The 16,802-nt window shown below is 33.1% G+C and overlaps 1 protein-coding gene across 2 annotated transcripts in view; it reads left to right on the top strand.

Moving 5' to 3' along the window:
* Positions 1–16,802, top strand: part of LOC132704061 (NAD(+) hydrolase sarm1) — an 89,811-nt gene that overhangs the window by 21,545 nt on the left and 51,464 nt on the right. For both annotated transcript variants that reach the window (XM_060673717.1, XM_060673716.1), the window contains exon 2: positions 3,914–3,949. In XM_060673717.1, the coding sequence (XP_060529700.1) occupies positions 3,914–3,949 (36 nt within the window). The remainder of the gene's footprint in view (positions 1–3,913; positions 3,950–16,802) is intronic.

Genomic DNA, 16,802 nt, shown 5'->3' on the forward strand with positions numbered 1-16,802 from the left:
TTATATCCTCTTGAAGCTACTTATACTGCTTTTTTTATAATTAATTCTTTTGAGGCTTTTCACCCCAAAGAAGTAAGGTGTCAAATTAATTATATTTGGGATAAGTGTCACGCAGGTTTTTACTAATTTATTAGACCAATTTTTGGAAGTAGATTTAGGCAGATTTTAAAATTATAAAAGATAATACGCCAGGACTGTAGCCAGTATATTTATTAACAATTATAACATCTTCCTTCAAAAAGTTTGTCTGGATCTGGTCCAGCATATTGATGTACCGATAACCCCCATTAAATTGCTAACGAAAAAGAACTGGGTTTATGAGGCATGATTCAAAAATGTATTCTACAATCCCACATTGTTACTTAATTCGTGCTTGTTTTGGTTTTGATATGCTCTTTTTCTTCGACCATTTCCCCGAAATGGATTGGCGAATAAAAAATTTACACCCAAATAATTATTATAGCCGCTGAGAATTTCAGTTGGGAAATTACTCAAGAAAAAAATCGATCTCAGACAATTCTTTTCTTGGCTTTTAGTATAGGTAAATCGGAATTTTATTGACATTATTTAAAAGAATAAGAAGCAAAATGATCATATAAAGTATATCTAAATAAAGTACGTAACAATGCTCCCCAACGTTCACGAAAAACCAGACTGACTGACGCATCTTACCGGATTCAGCAGGTGTACCTACATTTCTTACATATGCATATCACGACATAGGAATTCCCTGGGTTGTGTCAGTTGGGTCCAATGTGATTCAACTGCTAATCAAGTAAAAGCGGTAAAAATTATATCTGCATGGATAATGTGCATAAAATTGCTTGTACGAATGACTCATAGCTTAACCTTACTATTACTTAAATGCAAATGTGCCCTAGAATCGTTTAAAAAACATTGAAAATTACGTAATAGTTTTCTTTAATTTTTCTAGTTATTAAGGAAAGGCTGGATGTCACGATCTATGCGAAAATATTATATTGAATAATAGCTATTATTACAAGTGCCTTTATCTTATATTATCACAAAGTATGGAATTGACAATGGAATAAATATATTTTTAATTTATATTTGCTTCGAATAAACTTTAATTGCTTGTTTGTTACCGATTATTAAAAAATAAAAAACCTTACTGTTAAAAAGTACATTATGGACACATTGCCGATATCCACAAAGATGACCTCATAAAATGGCGGAAATATGGCTCAGAGTTATGGCGATTTTTCCAACATCATCAGTGGTGAATCCGAAATCTTTTTGTTCTTTTTGTTGAAAATATTAATATTCCAAAAAAAACAAACGATTACAAATCTTCATATATCGGAGTGCGAATATCTTTTACAATAAAATTTGCTAATCTTGATAAAATAAATAAGATAAAAGAAAATAATTCTTTAAATATGTTGTTTTCTAGGCTTTAGTTAGTTATAAATTTAAATACTGAAAGTACTTTGACGTTTGACAGTTATGACGGTCACACCGGGTACCCATGCTGCTTTGAAAAAAATTCCATCACGTTGATAAACTCCTTCGGACACTCGTGCAATAAACACTCGCTCTGCCACTCTCAACTTCAACCTCGGTATCATTCCCATGACCAAAAGCATGTAAATACATAGGCAACACTCACTTTGTGCACTGCGTCCGATGGCTCCATGCAAAATCGATTCTTGAGAAACCGTAGTGTAGCAATTTTAAAATCTTGGTGTTGATTAGTTTCTGCAAAATCAAATATCTAGTTCTCATTTCCGTCTTTAATACTCTGTACCATTTTTGGTATCAACTTATGGACTAAAGACTAAAGTAAACGTGGATGATATCTGAAAACTGGAACCTGTGGTGGGAGATTGATACAACACTATTTAAAAACATCAACTGCAAGTATAAGTGACTGTCTGTAAACTATATTGTTACTAAACATTACCTGAATTGAACATAAATGTAAAATATTAATTTATATTGTATATATATATATATATATATATATATATATATATATATATATATATATATATAGATGTATATTTCCCGTACTTTTCTCTATCTACTTATATTAAAATTGAATCGAAAATATTTCTTTCTCTAAGAAGAAGTATAAACATTTTCAAATATTTGCTGGTTTACAGTTTTTAATAGGTACTTGGTGGTAGTATAAAACTAAATTCAAGATTGAAATTCGAATTTGTTGAAATTACAAGCTGCATTTAATTGGTGCCTACATAAAACAAGAATTAGTAAACTTTGAGTCATGTTTAACTATTAGACACATATTGATAAATTAAATTTCGAAAACATTTGGCGTTTGGTGTGTGAACGTACAAGAAAAGCAAAATTATTGCAGCAAAAGCATAATATTGCACATGTCCTACTTTTAGTTTAAAAAACATGGCGAATGATGGTCCCATGCGACGTAATATATAGATTGCAACGGTTGTTATTTTGCGAAACCCATTCACAAAACTATCTAGAGTGGTGTTCATAGTATTTTTATGAATCAATTTGCGTCACCATTACATATGGTCGTTATTAGGGTCACCCAGTTCTGGGTTGAAAAATACGCAACATAATGGCTGGAAATACCGGTTGTTACACTTCAATGGTTGGTCATTGCCAAACCACAAATTCAAAACAGGATACAGGATTTATTTTCCAAAGACGCATATAGGCATTTATGAGGGACGCGAATATTTAAATTTACAGACAAAAAAAATTGGTTATAAAATTGTAATTTTTTGTTGAAATAAAAAATTTCTTAAAGATTTCAAAGGAGCATGTAAACATCTTATTAGAAGTTTTTAACCTTTCTCCGACTTTGGGATCAAATAGCAAAACCAATTCGGCACTGGTACTGTTTTTAATAATTACGCTGCTGCAATATATACTAAACATATAAAAAATAAAGCACAAATATAAAAATAAATATATAAAAAACATTGTTCTATCAAGCCGAAATTTAAAAGACAATAATGATTATCCTCTTTTTCTTCCAGAGGAGTATTCAATTTTAATCAATATTTGGTAAAATATTAAAACTTTGACGCACATTTTGAAAACAAAGTTTCTACGGATATATGTTTATATTACAATTTATTCTTACATTTGTAGGTACATAGGTAGAAAGAAAGAGTTTTCGGATGGATGTAAATTGACTACACGGAGATATTGTACCTATGGATATACTAGAGAATCGAATTGAACAATTAGTCCTTTTTTATAAAGGATGTCCACTTTTATCTGCTTGTATAAATCCGTAATTTTTTTATTTTTAATGATAATCTATGAAAATGATTTTTCTAAAGATCATTAAATACTGACTTTTTGTGCGTACTATATTTTTTATTATCCCCGGTTTTTATGATAGGTAAAGGTAATTATTTGCAATTTTTATTTAAAATTTGGCAACGTAAGATTGCTCTTTTTTACAAGTCAAAATTGTAATTACAAAATGACTCAAGTACACTTTGAAATTGTATCAAATCAGTAAATTTTCGAATGCAGATGTTCATATGGGGGACAAGTAAGTACTTGGTAATGCCATTCATAAACCGCCCGCTCTGTTGTGTTGGTTAGCGAATAAAGTTGGCCGCTATAATTGGTACCATATAGATACCCATGTCAAAAAAAACCAAACACCCCCGAGTTATTTCTTCCACAAAATGTTTAAGTAATAGACCACATGCAAAAGTGCAGAAATTAGAACGGTGTTGTTAAAATTCGAGTAAGTCGGTTGTGATTGCGCAAACACCAACAGTTCTGGAAATGAGTTTTTAGTAGGATCCGATCTGTAATATAAAATAGGTTGTTCCATGGAAATTCCCTACAAAGTTGTCAATGTCACCACGTTGGATAAAAATTTTACCCATCAGTTTATAATTTCTGCCGCTGAATTGACTAAATTATTTTTTATTTTCAGATTGACGACCGGGAACAGAGAAAACACACGCGTTTGGTAAATATATTAATATTTAATAAGGCTAATAAAATCGAAAACTGATTGGTATATCCCACCCGTCGGATGCTTTATTTATAATTCCTTACACTTCCAATGTAGGCGGTCATCAAGTAGTATTTTACACATTTAATTATTGTCTTTAACATTCAATAAAAATCGTTAAAAGTTAAATTTGTTTATAAAGTTTTTGTCAATCTATTTGATTAAAATATTTAGGTGCAAACGGTACTAGAAAATTGAAACAAAATAAATAAATACAACTTTCGTATAATGATGGATATGCAGGGTGTCTACTTTTATACGGATCCGTAAAAACCTTATTTTTTGTTTTAAACTTGCTTGCGATTGTTGAATACCAACGATTTTTATAAAATATTCGCTTTTTTTATTCATTTACAATCTTACAACGCTGGGTTAATCAGGAGCTTTAAAAATCCTGGTTTCCAAAATTTTATTTAAAAATGAAACGGATTGGTCATTTTCTTTTACTCGATCCCAAAGAGGGTCAAAATCGGTCAATCGGAATTACAAAATAACATCGTGGAATTGTATCCTATTAGAAAATTTTTAATAACGGCATTCACACCCAAAATCTAAATACAAAAATATGCAAGGTTAGTATCCAGATGACTTTAAAAAACGAATTGAAAACGGATCGAGTGGGCCACCACAAACATATTAAAATTTATTATTTATGATAAATAAATTACTGATTTGGTACAATTTCCTGGAATAGTTGCATCATTTCCAAATTCCCATTTTGAAAAATTCCGAAAAGTCCTAATTAATCCCGTGTTGTCAGGTTTTATATAAATTCGCCGTAGTGAAGACGCTACTACGAAAGATGCTGTTTAAAATATAAAAAGAAGTGATCATATATCGAGATAAAAGAGAATCGCCGTATATGAAATGGATTGTAAATGTTCTGATAACTTAAAAAAAGTAATAAAAGTGCTCCTGCGGACCAATATATAACGCAAAATCGCAAAATCAATTGGTATCATCTATGCATGCGCATTGTATAAAATACCTTGCAAATAAGAACTTGACCCAGCTTCAAAATCATGTCAATGATGGAAAATATTTAAAAATGAACCACGAATAGCGATTTTCAATTCGATTTTCATAAATTTCTCGAAACGGTCGAAAATTTCGATTGTGCCATATTTGTCAGTTGGTTATATTGAAGTGGAAGTTTGTCTTTTTGCCGAACCTGTGGATAGCTTCAAATTTCCGAAATTTAATATGTTTTTTAATATAGCGCGGAATACAAAAGAAAATATCAAAAACCTTAAACATATAAGGTCAATTCAACGTCAAGGTCACCTCATTCGCCTCAGAAAATTTTTTTACGAGAAATATCAATTTTCACTTTGACGAAACCATACAAAACATATGAAATACATACGCTTTCGTTGCGATCTGTAATACCTTTCAATTGCGGATAATAATTTTCCCTCGAAAAGAGCAATATTCAGGGTCTTTTATTACTTTCCTGAAAACTGACATACCCGACCATACATAATCGAAAAAATGCGCGACATAAATTTTTTTTTCGACTCTGATTATTTTCAATTATTGCCATTGCCAATTTGCGGTTGCCCAAATTTGTGTTTCACTACCGACCGCGTATACTTTCGAAAAATTCGATTTCCTCATTTGCACCGTGAGATTCTGTATAAATATTAAGAATCAGATATATTCAAGATGTGTCATTTTTCTCCTGATAAAAAAAACACGCAAATATAAAACAAAACTTCCATTTAAAGAAAAAGCTTAATATATCTCAGATCAGCATCGATTTCGCGATCACCATCACCGATTCCGCATGGCGTGCGTGGGCAGCGGAAACGTTGCACCTCTTTTTGCAACAATGAAACGACACGTGTGGGTTGCAGTCGGCGCGGCGCGCGGTTCTGTGCGGCAACTTCTATCTTTTGGAAAATAACCGCAAAACACGCAAATCGGCAAAGCATTTTTTTTTAGTTTCCTAGCCGAAACTGACCTTTCTGCGTGTAAGATAAATATGATACACAGCCGCTTTCGCTATTACTTATATTGAATATAAATAATACTTGCAAACAAATACCGCACAGGTCAATTTTCGCATCTAGACTCGAAACTTCTTTAATATCATATCGAGTCGCGGGAAATGCATATACCAATGTCAATCCACAACTGTTTGTTTTAAGACGATAATTCCATCTCAGTTATGGTCGCATTCCATTACCCGACCGTCTATTGGCATTATTTCCTATGCTGCGGCGCAAGCCTAGAAAAGTGTATGCCGAATCACAGGAGAAAATGTACCGCGATTTGCTAATAGTAGGTTCTACACCCTGTCCTGCGTTAGGACAACATGCACTGAGTATTGAAGCGCCCAAATGCAGTACATGCGTTGTCGCGAAATATTCCCCCATTCAAGTGTTATGTTTCGTAAATTCATAATTGTGTAGTGATACTATACAAGATAACAAAACATAATTATTATTAATCGACACAATGGCGCTGAAATATTTAAGATCCTGCATTCTCTCAAAATATAGTATACCGGATTTGGACGCTTCAATATTCAGCACATACAATATAGTTTTTCTACTCCCGTCTGTAAAATTCCTAATTTCATATCGTTCTAGCGTGCGGGAAGCGTCACTTTATCACGTCAGTTTCGTTTCCCACAGATCTGAGCCACTTCGGACATTTCCGGGATTTTATCGCACGGGTTTTGGAGTAATCGGATCTTTTCGGAGATATTTCCCACGCCTTGAATTTTGACATTTGTCAATTCTCATTCAAAATGTACCCAAAAACTAACGGTCGTAGAAAAAGTATAGTATGCAACACGTTCGGTAAACTTTTTAAGTCACTTGCTTATTAGACACTCCCTCTGCTGCGTTCCGCTCGTGTCAAATAAACGCGTCTGTAGATAAGCATATTGTTTGAGGGGGGCGGAGCTAAATGAGGGACATAAACACCATCTCATTTTGCTCTGCCCCCCTCAAACAATATGCTTAGTTTCAGTCAAGCTCTGAAGAGGCCAACAGGATGATTGGCGAAGCGTCAGCAAATTCGACTCAGCAAAAACCGACGCAGGAAGAATTCATAAGTTTTGTAAAAAGTAAAAATGTTATAAACTGTTAAATTGGTAAAGTGGTAAGGGCTTTTGATTTGAGAATGCAGTCATTTCCGATCTCGGATTGAGTCCGTTATTGTCGCTAATGGGGATTTTATAGAACAATTATATAGTCTAAGAGTCAATTAACGTTATGTAAAAATTTCATGGAATTATAATAAATTTTGCAATAAATAAGAATATTAAAATTAAAAAATGTATATATAAACCGACATTTTAATGTCGCGTTTGCTAGTTTGCTGGCGATTGAAAGAATCGCATCGAAGCGATATGCACTTAGCAAATCATTTCAAATCTGGAGGACAACAGAATTTGTCGACACGTTCATTAAAGAAAATTAATAAAAAGAATTGTACACGTTGGTTGTTCATATTTTAATATGATGGAACCTTAACTGAAAAATAAATAATACGCTAGATTAGAATAACAAAGTTTTCCGTCAAATAATCACCACATGGACATGGACACAATTAATAATTAAATTTGAATTATAGGAAAGGAGATCCAATAAAAAACTCGTTTAGTTTAAATTGAGCAATCCAAACTGGCTATCGGTTTAAGTTTCAAAGTTATTAAGCTTTCCTACTTTCATTGCTTCACATGTACGTCTTCACAGTATATCTACAATCAAGTAAAACAATTTTAAATTGTCGCTTTGCTTGTCATGATGAAAAATTAAATTAAATATATCTAACTACATAAAAGATACATCCATGGATCAACTCATGACCACCATCGCGTCACCAAAACTACCCGTTTCAGCAACACGTCGATTCGTTGAAATAAAAGGTAGTATTTTTACACACAACCCTTTAATTCAGTAAACTCACCAAATTAGTAAAAAAAAAACAAGTAACGTAAAAAAGTATGTACAATAACAAAGATAGATAATTAGTGATAAGTTATAAATTCAACAAGCAAAGCCTCGAATTCGTAAAAAAGAACCCGTCGGAAACAATTGGCTTTCGATGCCGGCCGAATCCTTAACGATACTAAAGTCCTAAAATTCAGTTTTATAAAAAGTAAAACACGTCTGTTTAACTCAATACCTACTTGAAAAGCCACTCGAACCATCCCCTAGGAGGAACCCTTGTCTTCGGTCATAAATTAATAGACAAGTGTTCGCAAGACCGATCGTTACACTCAGTAAAAATCATAAACTTTGACTTTTGAATAGGATTAAGAAAAAACATGTGCATCTTAAACTGAAATTCCTCTTATTCTAAAAAATACCATAAAATTGTTCCCTATAAATATTTACTGGCTCTAACAACCACAAATTCATTAATCGAACATAACAAAAAAAGTTCACGTAGGCCAATATACGGGGCATTCAATTTTAAAAAGGCTTGTGCGAAAATGCTTACGTCATAGGCTACCTGCTTACAATGAAGTTGGTGGTTGTCATTTTCATCATTTTGAATACGTTTTCATATTTTTAACGACGGAAGATACTAAAACAACGCAAGCATATCAAAAATTGTAATTGTAGTGGCTTATTGAAAGTAAATAACAAAAATTTCAAAAAAGACAGTGACGTGCAACATCAACGTCATAATTTTTAATTAGCCAAAGCAAAATTAACAACATTAACAAGTTTCATTGCATACTGGGCATTTCCAGACCTTCATTTATATGATTTTTTCCTATTTTGTCTCTTATTTTTTCAGACATCCAGTATACAATTTTTTCTGAAATGAATGCGAATAAGCAAGCTAATATTGATCATTCCCTTTCAGATCTCATTTATTGAAACCAAATTTAATAATAGGAAAAATTTTAAACGTTATTTTCACTGACGTTAACTGATACGGACATGTAGGAGCTTATATAAACTTTTTAACATGTGCTCTGCGGTTTTGCGTTCTGCGACCGTATGTAGTTATTAAATTAGCAGCACGCTTTATGCAACGTGCTTTATGAAGTTCATTCATTCGTTTAGTTCCTGTTTCTCGAACTTTTATCTCAATATTTAAGATCAGTATCGTATACATACGCGCATAATATCCGGTAACATGTTACTACGATGTTTATTTTAAACTTGATGAACGTGTATATTACAGACGATAGCTTTGTTTCAAAAAAAAAACATTCAAATTTATATTAAACTGTTGCATGAATGAAGCATTTCGGTTTTAATTGAAATATCATTTATACGCATAAAGACCGTCATAAATCATAATTATTGCGCATTGATCATATCTGCATGTCCCTCCTCTGCCCACTGGTTTACGAATTTAAATAATTTATTTTCAACGGTTGTTTTAATTCGTACCAAATCTAAAAATGCAGTTGAAATAATAACCCGATTCTTTTGATTAGAATATATTTTGCTTCAACTTTCGATTCTACGCAACAAATAAAGTTTTGATTCAGATTTCGCTCATATCTCTCTTGCCATTTGTTTTTTGCTTTAAGGAAATGTATTTATTATTATTTATTTACTTACTAATTGCACAGATAATAAAACAGGCATAAAAGTTAACGTACAAATGAAAACTTGTCGGCTCTTCCATTGTTTTCTCTGATACACAAATTTATTTATTGTTTCTGTATGAACACGTATGTAACTATTATGGAATAAATACTAAAATATTAAATACAAAATTATGTAAAGACGAATTATTCTGTATCGTTGGAACGAAGAACAATGTCATAATATGGACTCCACATGACACACATGCTTCCATTTTATCAATTGAACTAAGATGGCTTTTACTTGATGAAAAATAAATAAGCACTAAAAGTTCAAATATTCACGAAATTATATATTTTTACATGACAATTGTTTCGACAACACCGTGTCTTTATCAAATGTCCATTCATCAATTTCCATTTTATCGATCATATCTCCGGTGTGTCAAAGATATGCCGAGCCTTTTTCAATCAAAATTAAAGAAGGACAAGCAATAATAGGATGTCGTCATATTTATAACACAAGCAAGGAGCGTTTGTATCCAGACGCTGTGGCAATGCCATAATATTTTCTATCTGGAAATACCCAAGTACGATATGTAGGTGTTTAATAGAGTTTATATATTTAAAGCCTTTACAATTTCTTACAAGAAATCGGTATATTATAATAATTAATAATTTTACATTTTGTAATTTTGTTTATTTGTACAGAATAAGTTATTTTGCACATATAATTTTTCTATGAATAATGCGAGCGAGAGCCTAAACGCTTTCCATTTGATTTTACAGCAGTTAGTTGATTCGCTACTTTTTTCCACAGAGCGATCTCTACCTACCTAAATCGTTTTTTCCTAAAAATTTAATAGGATACGATACACGTGCTATGTAATGTATTGTAAATAACAAAAATGTAGAAAAAACCAACATTAGCAGCTTTCCCTTTTAAAGACTTGAGCCTGCGCTAAAAATAATCCTAACGGGATCCCTGCTCGAGGCTGGGCACTGGTTTGGACCGTTCAGGAATTGTTCTAAGCAAATTCCGGATCGTTCTAAACCAGTTTTGATACGAACCCGAACAAAGCTGATATGTCGGTACGCAAGGACCTGTCGGCTTTCCTTTGGATATAATTTCTTTCATTCACACTGCCCTACTATGGTGTGGCTATTTAAGCATGCGGCGCCACTGGTGCTTAAGTACAACATCCTGGCGCGAGCGCGCGTGGTGCATTTAGATTTATAATATTTCCGGGGCAAGAGAGCGCAATTACTCTTGACAAAAGAGGCGTCCTCCATTTGTCGTTCTTACAAAAAGTGATCGCGTCGACATAACAAGCATAATGAGGAGGATCTTGAATGAAATGGAAATTGGCCCAGGAAGTGGCGTTCATTACGAATTCGGCGTTACTCAATAAATAATCTTTTCAAGATTCTGTTTGAGAATTGTAGTATACAATTTTAAATAAATATAGGCGATTCTGGATTTCTGCTTTCTTTTCGCTTGAGCAAAAAGGGATGGTTAATCTCAAGTAGCATGTTTTTAACTTCTAACCATATCTTTACCTATCCGGATGTTGCATTTGGTTACTATTTGGGTTACTTTTATGTCAGTTGAGTGCTAACGTCAATTTCTACACTGACTATATTATATAAAATGATTATTTTACAAGTGACTAATTATTTTACTCTGTTGTACTCTGTTTCTTTTCCCTCGGCCATGGTATAACTTTCTGACCGTGATGATGCTATATATAAACTTGGTTAAACTTAAATGACGAAACGACCAAAACCTTGTGCCTGGTATTTTTATTTCATGGATTTCTTGTGTACATTGTATGATTTATGATGGTGATACTGATATTGCATAAAAAATGGTTGGTTTCGTTCGGTGTCGTTATGGATTCATCCAAGTCTTCAACATTAAAGGAAAAGTCCTACTGGTCCGAAATGCAAGAAGATTTTCATGTGTTTTCAAATGAAAAAAGTGTAATTCCAGTGGGTCCAGGGAAAAAGGTATAAAAAAGAAAAGTCTGAAAAATTTGTACTTGGGTGCAATCGAAAAAACTCCATTGAATTATCGACCTCGCCTTCCACAACATAAAATTTTATGGATTTCAACGTCACATATGGTTGTTGTGTTTTCCACAAACAACTAACACTAGTGCAGGTAAAATTATAGTTGACATCGATGCGTTGTTGAAATTCAAGTAATTCACATAACTCGAGGTTGCCATTTTGGTCGGCATTGCAATTAGACAAACTGCCGACCTGCATAAGGCATTTTTCCGTGGTATTTTGGTTAACCGGTGCTGCGTACTAGTGATGCATCAGCCAAATTTCGTGAATGGCTGCACGACCCCAGGTGACGCCATCGCCATTGGACAAATTGTGTATTTTTGTATTGTTATGATTACTATTTATAAATCGTCTCTATTCCTCCTGTTTATGATTAATGATGATGATTATTTGCAACATATTTGAGATTTCATGGTTATATTTTAGCACTTAAAATTGATCTACAAAGGTAGTCCATTTTTTATATTGTTTTTAAAGTCCACTTTTTTGCTTCTACCTCAACCAAGTTTATCAGTAAAAGGATTTTTTGAGGAATTTGTTTGAGAAGTCAGAAAACATTACAGATTAAGTGAATGTTATAACTATCGTTTGCTGTGTAAAAATGCTTAAAGAAGTAAGAAAATTTTCACTAGGGTTTTTGAAAAAGTATTTTTGACCTCGACCTTAATTCAATTTAGGCTAAGTCAACAGTGGGCATCGTGGCGTTCCAAATCAGTTCGCTCCATTGCGATGTACAATTGGGTATATACTTCTTTATATGATGCTATGTCGTCGGGTCGCCTATGCTGACTTCAATACTACGTCAAATGGTTGTTTTTCATTTTAATTTAATTTTTGTTCTTAATTTTTGGATAATGATTTTCAAAATTGCACAAAAAATCTGTTAGAGAAGTTTGTTGATACAAAATACTAACGAAGCTTCCGTTTAGAAAAAGCTTACAGATATTCCTCGGTGCTAGGAATATCAAAGTTGCGTTTTCAAGTAGTCTTCCATGTGTTTTAGTAAAGTCAAATTATCGTCAACCATGGCTTATTTAAAATTTTCATTGTGCAGTTTCTTATATTCGAGAAATATAACCTGTAGTGTCCGCATCTACTTTAACACAATACCAAAATTTTCCAAATGTTCTTGACAAAATAAATGGATCTTAAGACAACAAAAGGGAGCATTCAAAGAAATCGAGGGACTGTCGTTCGTCATAAAAGCCTCATAAACGATGCGGTCATTTAGGAATTAACAATCTAGTATCGCATTAAAATTTAGTTACGGCATGCGTATTATTAAAACACAATGTAAACAAAATTATAAAAATATTTTCAATCATTTACATAAATTATAAATTTATTATGCAAATTTAAACACGATGCTTTAGGTACATTTTTCAGTTGCGAGAAATATTTGGCGGTGAGTTTTTATATAAAATAAGCTCTTCGACAACTATAGCAAAAAAATTAATACCAGCGTGGCGCCACTCGTATGTATCACCGATTTAGAGCCGAGTTGTTCTAGAAACAACTAAAATCCACTAACCGCCTTCGACACGTTGGCGTTAAATGGTATTTTCTTTATGATCGCGCTATATTTAGCATTTCTTCTTCGAACGGTAGCCGAGACGCCGGGACGACTCTATTAAAACGGCAATAGAAAACTGGTTGAAAACAAAACGGACGTGAGAATTGTATCGTTCGAAAGTAGTAGGACTCAAAGTAATTTTTTTTCCAGAGTGGTACATACTTCTATTTCCGTTAAAAAAAGTAGTAAAGCATATCATAAGTTCAATATACTATGCTTTCATATGTTACTTTGAAAATATATATGATTTTTCAATAACACAGGTCTGACCAAATCTGACGGGGCAATATGTGAAGGGGTGACTCTTCAGATAATATTATTTTATTTGCATGCAATGCATTTTTATTGCATGACCATTAACCATAAAAATATTTTTTAAACATTGCTACAATATCTGCGGACTAAAAATAACTTAATATTTATCCTATAAAAAAATTACAAAAGTCGCTGAAAGTTCAGCTCGGATACGGGAATCCAATCTTCTACTCATTGTTGTTCTAATTCAGTTGCAATAATTCGATTTCTCATATCCTCTTCATTTTCCACAGGAGTAACGTAAACACAGGAGATGCCTCGTAGAAAAAAGTCCATAGGCTTTAAGTCCGGGGATCATGCTGGTAATAAGTGAGGTCCACCTCGGCCAATCCAGTGATTTTTTGTACTTAGTGTCAAAAAGGCACGAGTGAACTAGAATGCTGGTGCACCATCGTACATAAAGCACATTTAATTTTTATTTATTTAGTTGACAACGCTACCAAATTTCAAAAAAATCGGTAAGAAGATATTTGAATTAATTTAGAACACATTATTTAAAAAAAAAAACTCTATCACTCTAAAATGTATGGGAACTTTTCTCATAAAATGATGTGTGGAATTACTCCCTTAAATATTGTCGCGTCTTTTTAAACACCCTGTGTATTGGTTGATTCATTTTAAATTTTTAATTCATTAATTGTTTAATGACAATTTAACCCAATAGTTTTATTCAATTGTTCATTAATTTCTCAAATTTCCCTCGTTTTGAACTTATAACGCGACTGCATAAGTCCTTTTAGTTCTTATTTATTTTGCATAAGTCCATGCTGATTCATTTTCGATTAATGATGAAAATGTTTAATATTAATATCAATAATACAAAAAATAATATTATATATCATAGGTGTCATGTACTTGATGTACGATGAAGTGAAGTGAAGTGACACGAAAATTGGATACATAAATGTATTTGTGAAGTTAAAAGTATTCCGCCGAACTATTGTGTTGTAGGCAATTTTTCGGAATATATGATATTTTTACATAAAAACTTTCAAAGTGTATTTCAAAAAGAATATAATATCAACAAATTAAATATTGAAATAAGTGGATATTTAGGATATTTTTTTGATCAAATTTCATAATGACGGAAAAAACGGAACTCCCATTTTTTCATATTTCATTATTAGCATTCTTTTATGTACATGTATATTTTATGTACTATATCTATCTATTTATCTATCCTTATCTATATATTCTTTTACAGCAGAAAAACGCTTTATTTGTTAATTTTCACGACAAACTTTATTTAAGTAGTGATTTTCTAGAACTACATGTGTACCTAACTACATGTAACAGGAAGAACATAATTATAGGTAAAATCGGTAGAATATAGGGTTTTCGATTTAAAAGCCCATTGTGAAAATATTTTTAAACAATAAACAATAAAAACACTATTATCTATTTAGAATGAATATCAAATTTGGAAAAAAAGTTTTCTTAGTTCGTGGCAACTTTTGATGTTACTCACCTGAATAACTACTTTTACCAATAAAAATGTATTCATTATTAAAATGAATTTACATTATCTTCTTTTTCTTGTTTATTTCTTCCCATTTTCCAGTAGGATTAATCGTTTGGTAATGAAATTTTAATTTTGAAAAAGTGTAAATTTACAAGGCCCCGGTGAGTTTTATCATTCTATCGGTTAACTATGATTTTATTAAGGACGCTCCCTCGCACTTTCCGTTCGTTTCATATACCGGGTTCGCTTGGCCCTGACATCATTACAGTGAAAGCCATTGTCTGCAAACCTAAAGACAAAATTCAAGACCTGAAAGCTACTATTACCCTAAGATTATGAGGAAAAAATTGTGTACCCAATATTGACATGACGTGCGAAAATTATAAATTTTCTGTGCAAATTATTGTTCATTAACTTCCATTAATAGCACTATAAAATAATAGTGTACAATCGATTGGAGGCAATTTGTTTAAAATTGTCATGCTTAAATGAAATTAACGGTGTTTAAAAGTAATCTCAGTCCGCGCATTGTCTTGATTATAGGTATGTTGTAATGCAGATTAACGTTTGTGGGTGGGCAAACAGCGAAAAACGTGTACCTATATTGTATTAAACCGCTTCTAGCTAATCTCCGAACGCGTAATTGGAGAGGTAAACTGTATCATTAATTGGAGTAATAGTAAGGGGTGTTTTTTTTTCGACGTATAGAACCTTAAGTTGCAATAAAACAACGATGGATTATTCGATTGACATGAATTTTATTTATCCGAGAGATAATCTTGTAGCATTACATTTTAAATATGATTTCTGGCATATGGAGGTCCAATTTTCGATTACTTTTTCCAACATTTGTGCCAGTATATCGGCAATAACACTGCGTTTGTGGCTTATCCGCATAGACCAATGACTTTACATAGCTCCACAGAAAATAGTCTAGCGGTGTTAAATCACAAGATCTTGGAGGCCAATTCACAGGTCCAAAACTAACCAAACGTGTCTTTCAATAAATCGATTGTGGCACGAGCTGTGTGACATATTGCGCCGTCTTCTTGAAACCACATCTCCTGGACACCATTGTTATTCAATTCAGGAATGAAAGAGTTAGTAATCATAGCTCTATACCGATCACCATTGACTGTAACGTTCTGGCCATCATCGTTTTTGAAGAAGTACGGACCAATGATTCCACCAGCCCATAAAGCGCACCAAACAGTCAGTTTTTCTGGATGTAACGGTGTTTCGACATACACTTGAGGATTAGCTTCGCTCCAAATGCGGCAGTTTTGTTTGTTGACGTAGCCATTCAACCAGAAGTGCGCTTCATCGCTAAACAAAATTCGCTTATAAATATCGGGAACAACGGCAGTCTCGTTTTAGGCCCATTTGACGAATCTACGCCTTACTTGATGATCGTTTGGCTTCAATTCTTGCACGAGTTGGATTTTGTAAGCACGTAAACCAAGATCCTTCCATTCCGGTCTTCCTCAATGCTACGCTCTATAGCAGCAATAGCTTCTTCTGTACGCACCGTACGGCGTCTCTGGGGATGCGAGTTATCAATAAGAGTAAACGTGTTGCGAAAACGTTCCATGGTTAATCGAATTAACTGCTCTGACGTAGTGCGCGATACGTATTCCGCACAGAACCATTATTTTCGAAATAAAATTGCACTATTTGCAAGCGTTGTTCAGGCGTGAGTCTATTCATGATGAATTGCCAAACCAAACTGAGAATAAATCACTTGACAGCTGTTAAATCGGCCGCCATCTTGAACAGTAATGCCAACTTAAAGTTCTATACATCCAAAAAAAACACCCATTATAATAATTCCAACAAAAAAAATTAAAGACAGGAAAAATTTTCGGAAGAGAAGGTTACA

The sequence above is a fragment of the Cylas formicarius genome, unplaced genomic scaffold (assembly GCF_029955315.1).
Source record: "Cylas formicarius isolate icCylForm1 unplaced genomic scaffold, icCylForm1.1 PGA_scaffold_6__28_contigs__length_40554024, whole genome shotgun sequence".
Lineage (NCBI taxonomy): Eukaryota > Metazoa > Arthropoda > Insecta > Coleoptera > Brentidae > Cylas > Cylas formicarius.